Genomic DNA, 23,204 nt, shown 5'->3' with positions numbered 1-23,204 from the left:
AATGTCACCAGATGCCTAAGTTCAAGTGTGTGCAATGATCCCCCTCACTTGGTCACATATATATCTTCACCTGATATATATGCTTGATCTTCTCAGGCCTTCATAGCCACTGAGAGGAGCTGCCTATGCTTTGTTTGGGCCTGAATTCAGAGCTGATGTGTGAATCTTAGCTAACCATCCCATTAAAAATGAATAGCCTTGGTACACACTTTCCACAAGCAGATCTCCAATACAAGGATGTTTCCTGATCTGCTCTTCCCAAACGATATTTCTGAATTGTATGAAACTGCAATGTCTTGTTTGGAGACAGGAGTCTCAAGACCTAGTTCTGCTCTGTCTACGCACTGTCTCCTGTATTACAGTATTAGCTTTATCTATTCCTAGATCCAGCAAGTGGATCAATTACTCAATGTCTAGTGACACCTCTAAGCCTCTTTTAATAATTCTATACTGATAAAGGTGGTGAGGCTCTGGAACAGGTTGCCCAGACATGCTGATGCCCTGTCCTTGGAGCTCTGAGCAACCTGATCTAGCTATGGGAGTCCCTGCACACTGGATGGGGGTTGGACAAATGACTTTTAAAGGTCCATTCCATCTCAAACAATTCTATAATTCTATGAATCTGATTCTATGACTTTTACTTCTCCTCAGAGATCAGGAGAGACTAAAGAAGATGCAACATGCCCTGACTACAGAGAAACCTAAGTTTTCTTCAGGGAAAGTTAGCTAGTTATTTTAGAGCTCCTGCTGGGAACATTTTCTTTCTATTATCCCAGAGTAATCTAACAGCAACATCTCTGCAGATTGCAGAAGGGACTGACTGCATTGAAGACCAGGAGGTGGGCAGATCACGTAGTTGTATTTGCAGACTGCAGTCTTAGGCAATCTGCCCAGAAATGCAAACGGCTGTGGATGAGAGGGAATGGGTGCTCCTAAGTTTTCCCTAGACTCTTTCACTCTGACTTACACAGTATTTTCCAGATCTGCTTTCTACAGTGCTTGCAGCTAATGTGGTTGCTAGATATTTGGGAAGAAGGAGAGTTAAGCGTTTTGGGGCAATCTCTCCTACTCGGTAGAGGGCAATCACACAAGTACTGCATGAGAATCCATGAACAAAGCAGAGCAATGATGAAATTCCTGCTGTTTCTCCCCACTCTGTTGCAGAAATTGGAGATGATAGAACCGTGTTAGGAGAGCAAATTCTCAGCTATGCCCCAGCCTCACTAAGGATTCCATTTATAACCTTGAATAGAATTCCTCATGCACAAGCCAGTTACCTAGGTTTTGCATTAGAGCCTAGTCATAACTTCTGGATTAATATTCTCAGTAAGCATCTAAACAAATATTAATTAATTCAATATTTTAATTCTACCCGTGAGAGGGGAAAATGATTAACCCTTCATACACAAGTAAATGGCAACATAAAGAAGTTATGGAATCTGATACAGCATGTTAATCAGTAGGAATTCTTAAGGAAAAAAAAATACATAAAGATCTTAAATATCTATACAAAAAGATTTTAATATCTGTTTTAGTATGGGTTATTCTCTTTCCTTCTTGTATTTGCCATCCTAAGAAGGGAGTATGGAACTGTGCATAAAACCATTTCAGTGGCATCACTGTTAGCTTCAGTTCTGCTAGACATTCTTACATCAGCCAGTTAGTAAAACATTTACTATTTTGTCTCATTGTAACCATGAACAAGATTATTAAACAATTGCCTGAAAACCTCAAAAAAAAAAAAAAAAAAAAAAGCTGATATTTCTGAATCTTAAATCTGTACCCAGGTTCTTTCAGAGTTTTCTAGTATTTTGTAAAAAGGAATGCATTAGAAGAAGTAAAGTAGGAGAAGGGAAAGAAAGCCAGGAAGTTTAGCTTTTCTTTTCTCAGAAATTAGCACATGAAATCACATAGTTTCTTTTCTTAGGAAATGCCAGCACTGACATTTTCTGAGAGCAGCTGATACTGCTTCAGCTCATGGTGCTATAGGAGGCAGCAGAGAAGTATTAAAAGGGAAGAAGACACCAGAGGAAACTGATTTTTGGTTTCATCCTCAAACTTCTTACCATCTCCAGCAGGTTCAAGAGTAACTGGCTGTGTTTCCTGACTATATTATATGCTCGACAACAAAGCTCCACGAACTCTTGAAAACGTTGTGGGTTTTTTCCACCTTCTGTGATGAAATACTCCATCTCTGATGTGAAGATGAAGGGAGCTCGGTCCCTTGAAAAGAGAACAATTACATAGGAAATTTCACTTAAAACAGCTAATCATGCAAGGCATTTAATACTTGTAACTCTTTATTCACTCTTGTTTTTCCAGTATTACTCCCTCACTATTTCACCTTCTCTTTCTTCAGGTGTAGACAGATCTATTGCTCTCTCTGGTATCCCTGTCTAATTAGGGCAGAGACAGCAAGAGCTTCCTAGTAAGAAAGACAACAGCTTAAAAGTTTGGAGCATACTTATTTTTATTAGGTGCTTCTTTTTTTTTTTTTTTTTTTTTTTTTTTTTTTAATTTATTCATTTATTTACATATTTTTACGTCTCATTGCTTCACTTTCTTGACTACTGTCTGAAAGTGAATCTGGAAACATGTTCTCTCCAAGTGTTGAAATTCTTAAAGGTTGTTCTCAAACAGGATGGGATATAAATATCAATTCCCTACTTGGCAAGAAGTGTATTTAAAAAAAAAAAAGATACAAAGCCAAAATCCAAAACCAACAAAAATATATAACATATGATGCTATCTTTAAATACACACCATTCTGAAGGGACTTGACTTACAGCAGAACAAACTCAAATGCATTCTCTTATTTTTTTGTACATTTACTCTATATTCACCCTAGAGTAAATGAGGTGCGGAATCTGAAACTGTCTTGCCTTTTTTCTTACCACTAGCAATGTTTGTGACTATGGCATACTATTGAAGTAAAAAGCCTATTAGCCAGGCTTCTGCTAACAATCCTATCATATTATAGTTTCAGAAAAGACTGATATACTGCATCCTAGCACAGATAAAAACTACTGCAGTGATTTGCTCACCACAACTGTGTATATAAATGTATGAAAACAGATTAGAGGTCTATATCCCAAGGGAATACATGCAATGAACTTGTCTTTAAATCAAAATAAACTTGAGTTAAGGAAATACTGGAATTTGAATACAGAAACAGAGTTCAAAATGTTTGTTTCTTGCTAACTATGAGCTGAGTCTATTCCGCTTAATGGTTCGTTCCTAATAGAGACAAAGAATCTTTCCTAAATTTCCTCATTTTCCTACAAAAATGTTTGCTTTGTGTTACTGTAGAAAGTTCAGAGGCATGAGATTCCACGCTGCAGCTAGAAGAGTCAGTTAGAAGAAATGCTCAGGTGACCTTCCTTTCTTATTTCTGGATTTTTTTTCGGTTGTTTACATATAAGACAACTTTGAAAACAGACCTCCTAAAAGTGCTTTCCATCGCAAAGCAGTCTAGCTCATCATTTGAATATTACTTGATTTCAGTTCATTAGTATTAAGAAACACAAAGATCCATTATTTTCATTTTTACTTGCCCACATTTTTGAATACTGTAAGAGGTGAGTTCATAGTGTGACAGTTATACTCTGTAAGACTGTTTTGTGTGATTTTGTTCTGTAGCTCTCAAAGAATTACAAAATTGATTCTATTACTGATTTTAGAAAGCACGATTTTCCCAGAACCCCACATTTTCCCAGATGTTTTGAAAACAAATCTCAGTTTCTTATTTATGGTCTTTGGGCTAAAATATCCCAAACCAAAACTACTGCTCTAAATCAATTCTGTGATTCTGTGATTCTGTGAAATGTTCAATAATCATGTTCAGAATTCATATGTGATTCCTGCTGTCCAAATGCATCAAGAGACACAATTATACTATGAAGTCATAGCCCTTTCTGAGCTAGTCCAAGTATCCTGCATTAATCTACTCAAGCTGAAAAGAGACAGTGCAATCAGAAATTACTGGAAGAAATATGGTCTTTAACATTGTTGGGTTGGGCTGTGGGCCAACTTCCCAATAATGCAATGACTGCAACATTAGTCAATTTCCTTTGCATTATTACTAAAAGATCTATTTGAACACATAACTGATATGTTAGTATTTATATTATTTACAGATTAATTTTACTTGTGAGATCATTTTAAACATTTTACAATGCTATAAATTTCTTTAGTATTAAGACATCTGCTTCTAAGGTGATAGGCCTGTCCTCCTATATTAACCTGCAAAGTATGATACAGAAATTTGCTTTCCATATTAGAGAAATTAAGCCTGATTTTTCTCAAGGCCTTGTGATATAAGAGCCTCTTCCATAAGGTAACCCCTGCAATAAGTCAGACACATGAAGCCTGCATGTCTCTAAGTAAGTTGTCTGCTCAGATAGGCAGCACTTTGCAATTGAAATTAAAACCATAAAAACAGTTTAGTATGGGAGACAAGATCCACTAGAAGGAACAAAACAGTCATTTCTCATGATAATATTTAAAAGCAAAGTTGCAGTGGGAAGAGATGTTTACTCACTGAACATTAACAATTATGAAAATACAATCAACAGGCTGAATGTCTGTGTAAAGAGGCAGAATGTTCTTTGCTGTTTTCACAGACTCCTCTGGAATATAAAATTATGAAAAGGAGTACTCTAAAAATTACTCCAGAAAAATTGCAAACAGTCAAGTACAAGTCACTATCCATTCTATCCATTTTGCATGGGAAAATTTACATCAGCAAACAGTAGAGGCTGCTTTACCTTCCATAAAAAAAAGCAATGGCTGCCCTGTTTTTGCATGAATAGTCTAATTTATCACAGATACACATGCAGATGAACCTCATCCAGCTGTACAGTCTGTGTTTCTATGTTTAACCCATCTCTAACCAACATTCTTCTTTATGGTTTATAGTTTAGATGGTATTGCAGGTGGCACTTATTGAGAAGATTCACAAAGCAACCGAAAGTTTGATAATAATAACTATGAAAGTAATTTGGACATATACCTACTAAATAATTTGTTCATATGAAATTACCTAAAAGATCTAAACATGAAATACTTTATACCCCAAAACATACTCCAGATCACAACTAACCCCTATAACACCTTACATCCACAGGATGCTCAGAAACAATGACTCTGTACTATAGCCAATGGGACAATAGCCCTTTGGCCTAAAATTTGTATCTAATACAATTTTTTATTTCTGTGAAAGTAATGAAAGGGTTGGCTTAAGTTTAACAAAAAAAAAAAAAAAAAAAAAGGCCTTCCAGAGAGAATTAGTATGATTTGAGGTATACTTCAGATGTACAGTGTATAATATCTTCAAGATGATTTAATCAGTCATATCTTTCTCTCTTTTCTCCCCCTCCCTCCGCTAAAGACCTAAACAAGATAAATGAGCCCTTTGGCTTTACATGATAAATCAGTCAAAAGAAGCAACATCTCAATTTATAACAGAGCCAGATTGTAGGTCTAGCAGGTCTAGACATTAAAGAGCTTTAATTTACTACAGCTATGACTAAAGAGTTTACGCAAGTCATTCAGGGAAAAGTAAGGTTAGTTTTATGTTTTGCTTGATTGTTTTTCTTTTTTTTTCCCCTTATGTACTGCTTTCAGAGATTTAAGATTTTCATGGGAATGTGCTTTATGGTTCCTCTGGAGATGAAGAATGTTTGGATAATATGTCATGAGAGAGAGAAAAGAAAGGAAACCTCAAGTAACAGAAGAGATCACTGTGAAAAAACAAACGTAGTTTGGGGTGATGGGAAAACTTACTGCGACTTCACTATAGGCTAGAAATATGTTGTATTCTTAGAAGATCAGCAAGATCATCAGGATTTATTATGAAACAGTAGATGCAACCCAATTAATGAAGCTCATAGGATAAACAATGGCTTCCCTATTATGAATCTTATGGTGTATGACATTTAAGAAAGATACATTGATGTCATTTAATATTAAGTAGCAAAAACATATGAGATAACCAACAACAAATGACCTATGCTCCAAACCAATCCAAACTTTCTAGTAGTGTCATTATTGTTGTTTAAAACACAGTAAAACAATGAGATCAAAACAGATGAGTTCTTTAGATGTAGTTCACATTGTCATTACACAGACTACACAAACAGTATGAGAAACCATACACAACTGTTTGCAGCTTAAAAATCAGCTGCTCAGTAGCATATACCACATATATTCTCTGTCTGCTTTAAAACTTCATAGGCTGAATCAAGAGGAATTTATAGTATTCAGCACAACTATGTGGAATTTTGATGTATCCATTAGAATAAGAGGAGCTTTTAGAGAATGTTCCCTGACATCTTCTGCTCTGCAGCAAAAGCTGAAAACTTGTGAAAGAAAACATACACACACAATGAATAAGATTGCTTATTTCTCTAAGCTAAATGAAGATACCTAATCACAGTAGTTGTACACATACATACATGTATATATATATATTTGTAAACATGGAAAAAACAAGAGTAAAATTGTCCCTTGTTTATATTACAGAATGAAAAAGTAAGCAACTGCACAGCACAATTTATCCTCAGCAAGCTTCAGCAAGCATACAGAGAGTCATAAAAAATACGCCTGGAAGGGTGACCATAAGAGATACTTGATTTCCTGCTCACCAGGACAAGATCAACCATAAACATGCTTCTGAGATGCTTGTTTATCTTATTCTCAAAGACAGAGTTCTACAATCTCCCTATCAGATTTCTGTTCCTCACAGAATTTTTCTCTTAATGCCTAGTCTAACCTTGCTGCACTTTAATCCCATTAATTCTTGCTCTTTCCTAAGGGAACATGAAGTTCTTGTTTTCTTAACAGCAGCCTCTAACGTATTCACAGATTTTTATTATGTCTGTCTTCAGTCTTCTGTAGAGAATTGTTTCATCCATTCTCATATGTTCTGTTTTTCAGTTGTCTAATCATTTTAATTACATTAGTCTGGACTACTTGTAATTGGAACATATCTTTTTGAAAGTAAAGAGTTGAAAGTATTCCAGTTTTACCAGTGTCACATGAAGCAATATAGTTACTTCACATTTCATGCTTTACAATTCAATATTCTATCATCAATTCTTATTTGACTTAGCATAACTCTAAGACACATTTCTGAAAAACTATCGCTGGTAACTCCAACTTTCAGCATGGTCAAGAGATCTTATATAGGTATCTCCTAAACAGTCAACAACCTTATTCTCTATCCCAGCATACTAGTTAGTAAAGAAAATACTGCAAGATGTCAATCACCTCACAAACTTTACAGAATCATAGAATCATAGAATGGCCTGGGTTGAAAAGGACCAGAATGATCATTTAGTTTCAACCCCTCTGCCACAGGCAGGGTTGCCAACCACCAGACCAGGCTGCCCAGAGCCACATCCACCTTGGCTTTGAGTGCCTCCAGGGATGGGGCATCCACAACCTCCTTGGGCAACCTGTTCCAGTGTGTCACCACCCTCTCAGTGAAAAACTTTCTCCTGATATCTAACCTAAACCTCCCCTGTCTCAGTCTAAAACCATTCCCCCATATTCTATCACTATCCACCCTCATAAACAATATCGGAATGCCACAATGAAGTCTCTCTGAAGCCTTTTCTTCTCTAAGCTAACCAAGCCCAGTTCCCTCAACTTTTCTTCATAGGAGAGGAGCCCTCTGATCATCTTAGTGGCCCTCCTCTGGATTCATTCCAAGAACTGTCTGTCTTGTGGTGGGGGCTCCAGGCCTGGATGCAGTAGATGGTATCTTACTTAGTGTATGTGGTGTATTTTGGTATTTTACTTGGTGTAACCTTTCATCTTGAATATGAAACACAGGCAGATAGTTTCCATGACTGGTTGTTAAAACAGTTCTGCACTTTTAAAAAAACATATACTTCCATTGCAGAGCATGACAGCAGTTTTCCCATCGACTTCAGTTATGGTTGCTACCACTTACAGTATCACTGGCTTGTTTTGCAAATCTATATTCAGATTTGTTTAAAAAACTTTTCTAGTTTCTATTTATTTTACTGAAGAAATACTGCAATCTGTTCCACAGATAGGTGTCTGCTCCTGAAAAGATTAAAAAAAAAAGCTCTTGCTGAGACTTTATTTCTCAGATCATCAAAAACTGACTCATAACATCCATGTCTAAACAAAATGACAGTCTAAATTTTAATTGCCAAAGTAATTACAATGCTTTAGAATGGAATAGAAGAGATAAGTGAATTAGCATGTTTTAAACAGTTCCATACCCTGTCCCCTCAAAAACAAACAACCAACCCCAACACATCACCACCACAGAAAAAAAAAAGCAAAAACAAAACTCACCACAAAACCATAAAACAGAATGTATTTTTCCTGTGAGATTTACCCTGAATTTTGTTTTTGATAGATTTTATTTCCAGTAACACACAGACAGAGACTCACTTGGCTCAACGGGAACTCATGACTAAGCTTCAAGGCAAAATATTTATATAGGGGGTGGAAGCAAGGACAGAAATACAGAATTTCTACCTGGGCATGCAGAAATGGTGTTAGGAAAACTAAAGCTCAAGTAGAATTAAAACTGAAAGTGAACGTGAAGGGAAAGAAGAAAAACTGATACGTCAGTAGCAAAATAATGAACAGGCTGAGGGAAGTAAGCTTGTTTACCTAGGGAAAGAGAAGGTTTTCAGGAGAGCAAATAGCAATATTTTAATGTCTGTAGGAGGCTATGAAAAGAATGGAGTCAGGCAAGAATGAGGGACAAAGGTCTTAAATTGAAACAGCTGAGGTTCTGACTGACAATAATGGAAAAAAAGAACTCCTCACTATGAGGATAATTAAATATTGAAACAGGTTGCCTGGAGAGATTGTCGTGGGAGGTTTTCAGGATTCAACTGGATAAGACTGTAGGTAAATAGGACTGAATTCAGTGTCTGAGCATTCTTAACTCCTGGGCTTAGTTCCATCAGAAGAGGGGTGGCCAGCAGAGACAGGGAGGTGATTGTCCCTTTCTACTCTGCTCTTGTGAGGCCCCATCTGGAGTACTGTGTCCAGGTCTGGAGCCCCAGTACAAGAAAGACAGGGAGAGAGTCCAGAGGAGGGCCGCAGAAATGATCAGGGGGCTGGAACAACTCCTTATGAAGACGGACTGGGGGAACTGAGCTCGTTCAGCCTGGAGAAAAGAAGGCTGTGGAGTGACCTCATTGCAGCCTTTTAATACCTAAAGCGAGCCTACAAACAGGAGGGGAATCAACTCTTTGGAAGAGTTGATAACTGCAGGACAAGGGGAAATGGTTTTAAGTTGAGGGAGGGGAGATTTAGGTTGGATGTCAGGGGGAAGTTCTTTACCAAGAGAGTGGTGAGGTGCTGGAACAGGCTGCCCAGAGGGCTGTGGATGCCCCGTCCCTGGAGGTGTTCAAGGCCAGGTTGGATGGGGCCCTGGGCAGCCTGGTCTTAAATGGGAAGGTTGGTGGCCCTGCATGTGTCAGGGGGGATTGGAGATTCATGATTCTTGATGTTCCTTCCAACCTGGCCCATTCTGATTCTGTGATTTTTGACCTACATTGTTCAACCAAATCACTAAAAATCTATAATGACAAGAAAGTTTTAACTCTATTTTCTGCTATTTCTACTAGTTTTCGAGATATCTACTGGATTAAAAGTTCTACCTGCAAATTTGAAGCCACCCTTTTGAGTATAGTTTCACTCATCTCATTTTTATATGATTATCTATTTTTAGAGGCAGAAACATCAATGTACAATTCTTAGTCAATTGAGGACAGTTCTTAAACCACTATGACCTTATTTATTCACTACATTTCTTCTTCTTAATATCAACTTTGCTATTATTTCTGTTTTTGATTATTAGAATCTAAATGTGAGCTTGCCAGTAAAATCACTGTATTAGACATATCTACTATTTTGATCAGTAGTAAACGTAAGATTTCACACACTGAATTGGCCTACTCTAGAAGATTTATCTGTGTCTGTAAGTAATTGAATTGGTTACATGGAGATTTAATCATGCTTAACTGATGCAGTGGAAAACAAGCTGTAATCCTTGCTAAAAGTAAGGGCTCTGATTTATCACTGTTAACATCCGTTTCCCCATTTATACTGACACATGGTAACTGTCCGTGCCCCTTTGTTTGTCCAAAGTGCAAAGAATTTCATTTAACTAAAATGTCTTTCACAGTGGGCCAAGTGAAGTTATTGAAATGGAAATTTGAGTGCATCTGTTCTCATAGGATTACTATGCAAAGTGACTGTATAGGTATGACAAATATGTACAGCTAAGGTTAGAATTGGTCACAGTTCTCAATATAGACCTAACATTTGCAGTGTGTACTGCCGCCAGGGACTCATTTAGAACCTTACCTTGTGACAAGAAAACTGGCAATAGACTCATGATGGGAAAGCAGAAATTAGTTTTGGTCATCTGTTGCTGGTTTTCACACTGGCTGCATTTTCCCAGTCTCCATTGTGATCACTAGTTATTCTGAAATTTGACCACAGAATTTATTCATGCACATCAGAATTTCAACCACTTTGTACTGTCAGATACTTGGGTAGAATCCCAAAATAGATTCTCCCTACAAGATGTACTCAAAGAACATACATGTCCTGGCTGCAACCCTGCATCTCTTAAGGACTAATTTAAAAGCACTACTGTGTCCAGGACTACTGTGTCCAGGGAAATTCTGGGGCTTCAACTCTGTGTCGTTATCTTGAGAGACACATACAAAGCAGCTTCTACTTCAAGTCACTACCAACCAGAGTGCATAGCAATTTTAAGGTGTATTTAAGTCCTTTATACACTTTAAATTCAGTGTCAGTATTGGAAAGTGTTTAGTACAGCTTTCCTGATGCCTCATATCATTTTCTATGAGTACCACATTTTCCAGATTTGTTAGGAATTTATTACTAAATATATGGATAGAGTAGTTGAGAGTTAATTCACAAGGAATTTGTAACAATTCCTCTGATTAATGGAGATTGCTGACCAACTAATTCTTGTGTTGTGATTGCCTCTCACCAGTGAAAAAAAATAAGGGGGGAAGGATTTTAAATCTCAAGACCTGAAAGATATCTTAAAACAACAGGGTTTGTATCTCACACTGACTAATTAATCTGCTAACAGGTCTTTTCTGTATGAGATGACTATTTGGAAAAGATTGTAGTAGATGTCTGATGGAGTTTTGTATTCCAAAAAGAGAAGAATAAATCACTGATGAAGAAGCTGAAATTTCTTAGAGCAGGGGATGAAATCCTACATGAATTAAATATGTCAGTATGCTTTCCACTTAAGGATGAAGGACAAAGAGGTAATATGCGGAACAGGCAGAAATAGATATCACAACCAAGCTACAGAGATTAATTTAAAAGTGCTTGATATACACAGACTGTGTGTGAGAGCAGCTTTCCCTGAATATAAATAGGTATGCAGAATGCTTCTGGAGAAACAGATGTTACAATAAAATGTTTCTGAGGGAGGAGGAAAGAGGAAATGTCTCTGTAAAGAGTTATACTTTGGAAAGAACAACAAATAAAATTATATAATCAAAGTGAACATCATATCTTTTTCTCTTTTATTTCTGTTTTATTGTTAAAATTCCTGTTTGTAGAGTCATGATTTAAAGAAATTCATGGAGTAGATGAGAAAAAAAGAGAAGGAGAGAGAGAAGAATGAAATCTCTAAAATAGGAAGGTGATAGAGAATCACTGAAATGACTTGCGTGATAAATCTTGAAAAGCAGAAGAAATTCCACTGGTGCCTCTGAAGGCATCAAATAGTTTATCTAGCCCAAATAACTGTTGCCAAGAAGACATGATGACTCCTTCAGGAAAACAGCATTTCCTAAAGATTGGAAAGTAGCTAATACCGTGACTCAGCAGAATGAAAAGATGGGACGGGAACTGGGAATCATGACAGATGGGAACTGAGTTCCACGGGACTCAACAGAGCAGAAGAACGCACTCAGATGAACAGAACTAGACAGAGTCAAATCAATACAGGGATTGTAGGGGAAAAAAGCCCAAAACATGCCCTCCTAAATGTCTTCTCAAAGTCTTGGTACTTTGAAAAAGATAACAAATTAAATCAAGAATACCAAGTGGACCGTGAATATAATTTACTCATAAAGGTTTAAGTGGATGCTCTCCACAAGAGGCTGTTAATGAAAATAAACGCCCGCTAGAAAAGCACAAACTATTATTCAGGATTGATAATTAGAGAAAGCAGCAAAACAGTAACAATAAATTCCACCGTTCAAAGTAGACAGAGAACATAAATGCATCCGAAACTCAAACTGTACTGCTCGGTCTTGATTTGTGCTGTTGGTGTTTAACTTATGGCAATTAGAGGTGCCTAACATCAGAAGTGATGGACCTCTTGCCTCATAAATCCAAGCCTCTTTAGGCCTTTTCACCTTTCAGGTGATACCGTTTCACCTTTATGCCTTTTATGCACATTTCACCTTTTGGTCTTTATGCAAAGACTGATTTGTATGACCAACTTTAAACACCTGTATAATCTTATTAAGACCACTGGTGATACTAATGTTTTAAGTTATGAAATTAAATCTTTCCAGGATTTCAGTCAGAGATTTTTGAAAGGCAACATAGAGGAAGTGCTGAAACTGGATACTGGCTTTTATACTTCACATAAACTAACTCCAGATTGATCATACTGGAATAATAAATTTAACCTGCAGAAAATAAACTATTAAACAGGCACACTGAAACATTTATAATGTTTCTTTTTTTGGTCAGTCCAAAGAAAATGTTTATATATCAACCTATTTGTCAACTTTCACATTCTAGGCTTTTCCTTTAAGGAGTACCCCCCTCCCCCCCCCCCCAAAAAAAATTAATCAAATTTCAAATTTCATTTCAAATGCTTATCTTCCTTCTTCCATTATTTTCCTAAAAGTAGGGAAAGTAATCGTGTAGATAGAGCTTTTTTTTTCTCTGAATGGATTCCAACTTTGACATTTTAGAAAGAAATGACTAAAAAAATGCATTTTTTCAAATAAACTCTTCCAGGAAAACTAAAATCAATTTTATTAACAATTAAAACGAAACGTGTTACTTATTAAATAATAAGAGATAATTTTTTATATGCTCAGACTTTCTTAAGTGTTTTTCAGCATAGGAAATTTACTGATGTAAGAAGAAAGTGTGGGAAACATCATTTTCCCATGTTTTTGAAACTTCCTTCCAAAAACCCAGTGGAATAGTTAGACTGCCTCCAGTAATTAACTTTGCAGAAGAAAACCATCTTAGCAGATGTAACTTCTGGGAAAACTCCGCCAACACGCAGGATTAGTTTGGCAAAAAGATGGGTGTCCCTGTGATTCGGATCAGGGAAAACAAAAATCTGTGATTAGTTATTTAAAAAAAATAATATACACAAGTTATCACAATGTGAATATATAGCATGCCATGAGCTGTACTACTATCTTGCCATCAGCTTTCAAACCACATATCATTGACTAACAAAATTAGTAGTTCTGCAAGTGACTGGTAGGGGAAAGAAAGAGACTGGCAAAGACTGGACTGGTTCAGTTAGTACAGGACTTAAATAAATATCTTACTGCCTAATTCACCAATTAAAAAATGTTTAAAAAGAACTGGTCAGCATTGAAAAGAAGAAAAAAAGAATCAAAGAAAGTACAGCAAGTACAGCCATGAGCCCGACACCTTTTTCCATGCCATTTGATGACTGCCTTACTCCAATTTCATTACCTGAATAATAGTACACCTGTTTCACTCAGAGTGGGTCTTAGAAAGTGATTGCCATGGAATAGTCAGCAGTGAAAGAATAGGAGAGTTAAATTAAATGATAGAAGTTTCTTCATGCAGTTTGGAGTGCACCTGAACAATTAAGTACTTCAGGGTAATATAGGGTCAAATGCAGTGGCTGGATTAGAAAATGAAAGAAGTTTAATTTTATTAGCACTAACAAAATGTATAATTAGTATGATTAAAAAAAAAAAAAGTATTATTTTCGAAAGGAAAGCTCTCTCATGATACTTTTTAGATACGTCTCCCTTCAATACTCTTCCAAAACATTAGTTCCCAGACCCATGCAAAGATAGGTTATTATTAGTATTTAAGATATTTGCTTATGTGAAGGGAACTAGAAAAAAAAGAATATTCCTGATTAGTCTTACCTCTGAACAGATAAAGTGCTGAACCACTGTCTTCTGCCTTGCATTCAAATCTAGGCAGGTTTGTTGGACACCTTTTAGTAATGAGGGGAGGAAATTGAAAAATTCACTAAGCCCTTGCAAGTGTGTTATGCAATCATGAATGCAAAAATGAGCATGACTGCATGAATTATATAATCTTCAAAGGATACTCTGTAGGCTCACACTGGATTTCATAGAAAGAACCATGGTCCATGCATGACAGAGTGGGATTCTCAAAGCTACTCTGTATATCTTTATTTACATCAGAGTTAATGCTCCATATTCAGAATGCTGGAGAAGACCTATTCTCAGGAAAGTTTATGAGGAATAATATTTTGTTACTGTTAAAAAGAACTCTCTAAAAGCAGATTGGATAGCTGTTTCAAGAAAGATATCTTCCTAAATTTTCAAAGGAGTGTCCATTTTTTATAATTTCAGATAATAAGCTACACAAATTTATTCATTTGCATAGCTTTTTTTGTTGTTGTTATTTGTTTAGAGATTTGCATTAGACAGTTCATTCTTTAAAGCTACCTATAGAACTTCACAAGTATGTACATAGCATCTACTGTATAAAAAACAAAAACAAAAACAAAACCCAACAGCCAGAACAAATAACTCCAAAATCTGAAATTATTTTGTTGCTGTTTTATCAATGTTATTTTAGGAGCATGAAATCATTTGATAGTGAAAAAAATTCAAATAAAAATCTAATAAGAACTCAAATAAAAATTTAATATAAAGAAATGTTAAAAGCAGAGACTAAAACTACCTCAGGATTTGCCTTGTGGGAATGGACAGATACAAATAGCACTGAGCATTTTAAATTGAGTGAGCCTGAACTTTATGGGAAGTAGAAATGTCATATGCCTGTGTTTCTGTGTTACAAATAATATGTCACATTTCTTGTAGGTGCATTCAGCTCATGAGCCATAGTCATTAATCTCATACCTGCTCAGTTGCACGCAGGTTCAAGGAAGGTTCATGATGTTCACAACCTACAGAAAGTATGAGTCTTTGTTTTGCTGAGGAACCAGGAGGGAATTAAGTAGAGGTCCTAAAATGTCAATTATCATTTTATTTTATGTTATAAAAGCAATATACTGCATGGAGAAAGAGGAAAAAAAATGGCTACTGTTTATGGATGTTACTACAATGTAAGTCATTTTTATAGTCTTATTTACACAGTGTAGTAAGACTGAATTGTAAAACAATAAAATCAAAATCTACTTTTATTATTGCTATTACGTAATTTCTGCTTAAATTATATTGCTGTGTATGTCCTTATATTTTGTTGGTCCTACCTTTCACTCCCACTAAATAATTCTCTGCTCATGGGAGAACTCTACTCAAGAATAATTCTGCGGGGCTCTAAAAGAAGGTTTGCTGGAGTGAAAGATGCAACATTTAACCGAGTGTGCCTGAGTATTTTCATATGGCTCTGTTCTGCTTTATTATTTCTCTAGCAAGTAAGTAGGATTAAAAGAACATATCTTGAATGACTGATGATAATTCTGAGCACTGCAGCTAAATCTTTTAACCGTCAAGCTCAGGGAGTACTTATTAGCCTCATCAGCTTCCTTCATATCAATATTCCCATAGTAATTTCTGTCTCGTACATGGAGATAGTGTAAAACAGTCAAAGGCGAGCTTAAAAAAAAAAAAAAGAAGAAAGAAAACAAAAGAAAAGAAAGGAATAATTAACTCAAAATTTTAATTCTAATACTAGTTCTGGAAACTATTAGGAAACACGGAAAAAGTCATTCTCCCCACTTACCTTGTCATTATTAAGTATCATTCATCCATTTCCTATTTAACAGTTTCTTCATGTGCTATACACACGAGAATGATCACACCTATTTTTATTAATATTATTTATTATTTTATTAATCCTCCTATAGCATGTCCACAGCAGGAACTAGAAAACATGATCACACTATTTTATTTATAGTTATCATCATGTAGGCATCAGAGATAGATAGAAAAGTCGCATTCTTGTCTAAGTAAAACAAGATAACAGCAAAATAAGACCTGACCTTCACTATCTTTGAAAGATGATGTAAAGATTGCAGCTTCACCCACAGAGGCTTAATGCAATCTCTTTTCATGTCTAATTGGAAAATTTGGGTTATTCTCTCAGTATGGAAAAGGAGTTGTCAATTAGACACACCTATGGTTTGGCATTCATTATAGAAACACTGTTAGAGAAAAAATGGAAAGCAGAATCTGTTTGACATAGTCTACTGCTCTGTTCACTACCCAGGTTAGTCTAATCCAAATTTCTGACCAGATAAGGATTTACGGTTTTTTGCTAGTTTGTTTGTGTTTAAGACTGAAAGGGGATCTCCAACATCTCATTTTAACTACCTTTCTAGTCATTCCTACATTTTTTTTTATGTTTTGTAAAAAATTGAAAGAAAAAAAGCATGATCTTATTTGTACTTTTTTTAATGGGTATTCAGAACTTCTTTTTAAAGTCTATTTATTGTATGTATTACTATATATACTAACCTTCTTATACTTCCAAATGTCTGTGCGTGACCTAAAAATCTTCCAAAATCAATGTGAAACATGTGTCCAGCATTCGTCAACATTATGTTGTCATTGTGTCGATCACAAACTCCCAGAATGAAGGTGACAACACACCAGCCAGCACAGGAATGGAAGAAATTCCTTACTGCCTAGTTAATTAAACAAAAGCACTTATTAGAAATATAGAGGCACATTTTTTTCTTTTTCCTTTTTTTTTTTTTTTTTTTTTTTTTTAATGCTAAAAGCAAATAAATGTGGTTCTACAAATGTTGCTAAAATTTTAATACAAGTGTTCTTAGGATAGTTTAAAGAACAATTAATACAGAAATTTCAAAGTTACAATGCAACAACAATTTTATGCATGAAGTTTTCAACTTGTGGTTTATAGATTCTTGGAATTCTGTGGAAAACTTACAAGCCGAAAGGTATCTAAGAAAAACAAGATAGATGTCAGGAAGCTCAGATTTTCTGTGCAATAGTCTGCATCTCTATTGTAAAAGAAATCATTTAGAAGTAAGATGGAAATCTATTAATTTTACAAACTGTGCTTTAAAGAAGTGGGTTATTTATACAATTGTTCTGTACCTACATAGGGCTTTTCTCTCCACATTTCAGCTGCATTAAATTACAATGAATCAAGTCTCATACTATCTACATTTTACAGAAATAAACTGAAGTAACAAAGGCTATATCGTTTTCTGTGCATAGCATCTGCAAATCCAAATAGACTATGAGATCAAGCCAAGTGTCATGTAGAGAAAACCAAAAGAACGATTAAACTGCAAATCAGTCTAGCTTTCCTGTTTGATATAACCTACTTCACTGATGAGCACTTGTACATGTGGAGATGTGTACTTTCCCAGTTATTCTACTCATTCAGATCCATCCTATCAATCTTTACAGTACTACATTGTAGCATTGCTTTTTGCAAAAAACGTGTCTACTGACATAGGAAAAAGTGCAAGCTGCTGATCTGCTTACCAGACACCCTTAAATGGGTTCTGCTTTCTACTAAGTTCTGTGATAAGCAAGTAACAACTGCAGACTTCTATTAGCAGAATCTACCCAATCACTGTCACAACATTCAGCATCTTCTCTGTGGGGAGAGTTATTTCTGATTAAAATCATGATCAGTTTTCTACCCCAAAGCAAAAGGAATAGTTCTCATCTGGTTTTTTTTTTTTTTTTTTTTTTTTTTTTTTTTTTTTTTTTTTTAATTTTATCAATAGTAGTTTAAGAACTGTAAATGCAATTCTTATTCAAAAGTCTTAATCTCATGGGTATCTTGTGATCATCACATTTTTGGACAAAACCTATGTGAGGCAAGGTAAATCATTATTCAGGCATTCAGGATTTCCGTGTAGATTGAGGGTGACATCGGCAATGGCTGATATGCTGGATGACAACACTGTGGAAGACTTAGGCCACAGCACAAGACTGGTGAATTTTATGTCTCACTGTACTACTTACTCACTTAGATGACCTTGGATAAAACACCTAAGCTTCCTGTGATTCTGTTCACTCAACCATAAAATGAGGATATTAAAGCTTATTCTGCATAAGCTTTTTGAGTGCCCTAAATACAATATTGTATGAGTAAAAAATTACTAAGTAAAAGAGAAAGGTTAATTCACCAGCAAGTGCAAGGTGAATATATAGCAGCAATTTTGTGCATGCCCTATGCAAAATCAGAGTGGACTGCATTTTATATGTTTAAAAAAAATAAAAAGAAAATCGGTAGAAATTGGTTTTATAAAATTTCACGTTAACGGTACTTTTTTTACAAAGAACAGCAGGTGTAAGAAAACAGGTTTTCAGTCAATAACTAATAGCTATCTAACTTTTCAATCAAAAATGTTGGCTGCACATCTATCATAATACTGTAAACACAATTTTTTGTTTTTATTTCTGAATGGCTTGATCCTGTTTAACTGAATATACATCATATACTAGGAATTCCAATGTTCTTCTTGATGTGAAAATATGGATGAACAAAAACCTATTGAATAACTATAAAACACTAAAGATTATCAAACACATTTCTGCTATGTATCTGCCTACTAATGAACTTTCAAAAAAGCAGTTCATTTACAAAACGACAACACTCAAGGCTTCCCTTTAAAATTCATTTAAAATGTTGGCTACTAATCTACTGCTGGCATGAAGAAGGAATCAAAAATTGTCCTAGCAACACAAGTAGTGAAAACTTTTTAATGGACCTTAGAATATGCTCAACCATCAAAATGAATAGAAGTTCCTTTCAAGAGGAAATCTCTGCTTCTATAAATAAAACTTTGGTTTTCTTGGTGCACTCATAATGCTTGGTTTCATGTAAACAGATGCATTACATGGGATCCCACAATGTGAAGTGAAAAGCTTGATCTTATGTATTATATGACTAGGCAGTTTCTATAACACAGCTTTACAAAACTTGGTATCGCTGTGGCTAGTTTCAAATACAGAAAACCCACTAAGATTTTGCACTGCTTATATAAAATCAATTATTTCAAGAGCTGGACCTAAAAAAATATTTTGGAGCTCAGAATTTACTACTTCAGATTCTCTTCACTTCACTGTTTCTATTTCAAAACATCTCTATGATGTGTTTTTATAGGCAAAGCATCACAAAGCAGCTGATCCAGAGCAGTATCTCTTTAGAAAGAGAATGGTAATTTAAATCAATTCCCTGGCTTCTATGCCTGTTACTTGTTTGCCTCGAGTGTGAGTCATCTGTTTATTGCTGCATACTGTCATTATGCTTTCTTGTTTCGCATAATATAGGATTAAATATATAATAAGGTTCATTATGATGTTACCTCTTGGTAACTGGATTCCAGACAATGGTGATGACGGAACCATTTTTTAATTGTGTTTTCTTTCAATGGTCCTATCAGTCCAGATTCCCTGTGGATCTTGGCTAGTGTGGTAGCATCTGGCACCATCTGTACAAGTCCTAATCAGATACAAAAGAGGTCACATGAGAGATAAGCCCACAAGTTTAAAAAAACATGAAGACGGCCAATGCATTTGCATATTTTTGGATCATTCCATGCATAAAAAATACACACTTAGAAACTTACAAAACAATTGATTAAATCAAGAAGATAGACAAAGATTTACTTTTTTCTTTGTCTTAAGAGACAATAAAACAAAAGAAGATAGTGAAAAATGGCAGTTCCATGAAGAAATAAAATCACCAGTAACAACTGTGCATGCATAAGTGTTTCAAGGTACCAACAAGGCCAACAACATTCAAAGTGGGTATAATGTATGTGCAAACAAAAATCTGTTAAATTTTTTTTTTTTTGAATCAGGCATTTACTATGGAATAGATAGTTCTTTCATATGCATTTATTTCAAGAATACTACAGACATTTTTTTCAGTATATGATACTGATCACAGCTGGAGACGATATATTACCTGATAGTGCAGAGATTACTCTGATCCAAGGTGACATATACTGGGTCTTCAAAATGCAAAAGAAGCCAAACATTTTGCAATGCTTCACTCGAATCTTATGTCCCTACTGCTTGTACTTAATTTCTTCTTTGGAACTGAGAGCTGGCTCGCCAGCCTTCTGCCACTGTTCCTGTATGTGGTCCCCTGGCACCTCACTCTGCAACTCTGCATTACAGGAAGGACTTTTAATGAATTCAGTTGGTGGCTGGCTTCTCTACAATGCCATACCTGGAAAGTCATACCCTCAGAGTGCTTTATCTGCTTTATATTTATCTGTGTTTGCTTGAGTTTTAAGTGATTCTTGTGTTCCCTTGACTACATAGTGATCATCTCCAATGCCCCTTGAGTGGAAAAGCTGGTCCACAAAGCAAGACATTAGCTCAGGACTTGGAGGATCTGAGTAAACCAGTGTAGTTTCGCACATGTTCTCCTCAACCACAGGCATGTCACTTGGTCCTTTTATCCTTGATTATCAACTATAAATCAGTTATATTAACATTTCTATTATTCTTAAGGAATGACACTGTGGAGAAAATCTGAGATGTTGAGAGGTTTTCTGCTACAATGGTACTGAAAGGAAGAGAATGTTCAGACAATACTATTTCAAGATGTTATCTACATCTTTCTTGGCAAAAAGCAAATTAAGTGTTAATGTGTAAGAGAGACTGTAATACTATCTTCAGAAGTAATATTCTTTATGTTATTTGCCTTTAAAGTGGAAGTCTTCAGGCTTTGAAACCAACCTCTGCAAAGAAGGCAGTAGTCTCTTTCTGTTCACCTTAACCACCTGCCATGTGTGTGAAGTTATCTGTACTTCCTCATAGTCCCTTCATGATCTTTCATGCTCTCTCATTTTCTCTTTGTGGCCCAGAGAAAAAATGAGTATCTTTATATTATTTATTTATTTATTTATTTGGTAGATTTTCTACAGAAGATAATCTGAATACATCAGTCTTCTGTTGTAAAAGGAACATTTTCAGTAAAATATTTAGAGTCAGTGAAAAATAGTAAGCTTTTTGCTATCAGTAATTTTTTGTAGCAGGCAATTGGCATCCCTGCTACAGGTCTACTATAACCATAAAAGAGAGAAATAGGGCTTTCAGATGAGTCAGGCCTGCCCTAAGCAGCATAAATCACAAGAGTTATATATGAAATTCAACATAGGAAAGCTGTCATCACTTGTTGACAGGTACCTTCTGTAGCCACAAGCTTCTGGGTTCATTTAAGCATCTTTGTGGGATCACACTGGATTAAAACTTTAGTAGCTAGAGCAAATTTTCTCCAAGGCCCTCTTTTTGATATGTGAAGTTACTTTTAAGAATATGGTGAAAGCTGACGGTACTGAAGATTTTGCAAACTTCTAGCCTAGGTTGCTATAAAGTTAAATGAATTTGGTTGTACTGCTGGAAAGCAATGAACATTCAGGATTACACAGGCATTTGATTTAGGGCTTGAATAAATGAAGTTCTGAACTTTTTTTTTTTTTTTACAAGGAAAGATAAGCAGGACACTCGTGAAAATAAAAGTTGAGATATTTCTGTACCATTGTTTACATGAGATATGAATAATGTGATAGGAGTAATCTTTGTAAACTGAAACTGACCTTGGCCATTTCCTGTAGATAAACATCTATAAATTATCATTTGCATATCCAGACCTTCTTGGAGCCATATGTTGTCAATCACTCGAATAATTTGCAGAACCAGCATATCCTGACGTAGATCATCGCCTATCTGTTAAAATAGCACAAAAAGTTCAAGTTTCTCCTTCATTTCCACACAGTTTCATAATTAATTTGGACTCTTTCCTAAGCTAAAATTGCTACACTTATTTTACAGTAACCCCCTCTTGTTTTTCTTCAAATTTGCTAGTTAACTTTCAGTGTCAGAAATAGAACAGAATAGATGGCACAAGTAGGCAGCCATAGAAATGGTAGCAAATGCTCTCTGATTAACAATCTTTCTGCTTATTATTCCTATGCAGTTATTAAAGTCTGAAAATTTAATCCAGAGGTAGGATCCTAATTTAGCTACATTTTAAAGTCTACCTAATGCTAGATCCCTTTTCAAAAATGACAGCATTTGACCTAATGTTAAGCTTCACAACTTGCAGTTTGCAGCAGGCTGAGAGGAAATTTATGATCAATTTACATTTTATCCATGACATAATTCATATTCAGTTTCAAACAGTGGTGCCTGATCTCCCCATGGAGTCTGTTAAACAACAATCTTAGTGAAATGGGGTTGTAACTGTAGCCACAGAGGTAATGAAGACATTATCTTCAACCATTGCTGGATAGCTGGATAAATAGCCTGTGAAAATAAAAGGCCTGCTTTTACTTGTATCTACCCCTACCCGCAATCCCATCTAAAATACATGTGATTTTTGCTGATATTGTTAAACGTTTTGCTCTTTTGTTTTGTTCTTTTTACAAATGCATTCCAATCTACAGACATTTACAGCCATTAAATGAGTACTGGAGGAGACAACTTTATTTTTTAAAATAAAAAATCCAAATCTATGTTTCCTTCACTTCAAGGTAATCTTGACTCCAATTAATTCTTTATATTACCTAGGCCTGAGAAACATATTCTTTCCACTTACTTAAGTACAATATCAGTGCTTATTATTTCATGTATGCATTGTATATCATGAATGAACACTTGAATGACAGTAAAAATAAACAATACCTTTATACAAGGGGTTGCTGACTGGAAAAAGTTATGTCTATGATCATACTCATACAGCAGCTAGAAAATTAGTGGTTCTTGAACATTACCAGGCAGGGGAATTTCTGTGTAGGTGGAACTAGCTCAAATGTCTAAATGCCTTATGGCAAAGCATTTGCACAAGAAATCAGTAAGTTTTGTATCTCACATAGATTCACATGTGAAATACCCTAAGAAGAAGCTTTCTAAATATTCAGAAAACAAAATATTGCTAGCCTCCCCTAGATGCCTGGAGAGCATATGTCTGTTCTTGAGAATTACACTCTGTATTATTTATTTATCAGGCCCAGCCAACACGGGCTG

The 23,204-nt window shown here is 35.6% G+C and overlaps 1 protein-coding gene across 1 annotated transcript in view; it reads right to left on the bottom strand.

Annotated features, from left to right (window-relative positions):
• Window positions 1-23,204, bottom strand: part of PIK3C2G (phosphatidylinositol-4-phosphate 3-kinase catalytic subunit type 2 gamma) — a 198,553-nt gene that overhangs the window by 54,740 nt on the left and 120,609 nt on the right. Inside the window, exons 21-24 of the mRNA XM_042889843.1 lie at window positions 21,776-21,905; window positions 19,529-19,665; window positions 16,692-16,861; window positions 2,067-2,223 (exon numbers count right to left, since the gene is read on the bottom strand). Coding sequence (XP_042745777.1) covers window positions 2,067-2,223; window positions 16,692-16,861; window positions 19,529-19,665; window positions 21,776-21,905 — 594 coding nt within the window. The remainder of the gene's footprint in view (window positions 1-2,066; window positions 2,224-16,691; window positions 16,862-19,528; window positions 19,666-21,775; window positions 21,906-23,204) is intronic.

This window comes from Lagopus leucura, unplaced genomic scaffold (assembly GCF_019238085.1).
Source record: "Lagopus leucura isolate 7727_CA_CO unplaced genomic scaffold, USGS_WTPT01 Super-Scaffold_100159, whole genome shotgun sequence".
Lineage (NCBI taxonomy): Eukaryota > Metazoa > Chordata > Aves > Galliformes > Phasianidae > Lagopus > Lagopus leucura.
The sequence above is the reverse complement of the archived record's forward strand: the minus strand, read 5'-3'. Positions and strand labels throughout refer to the sequence as shown.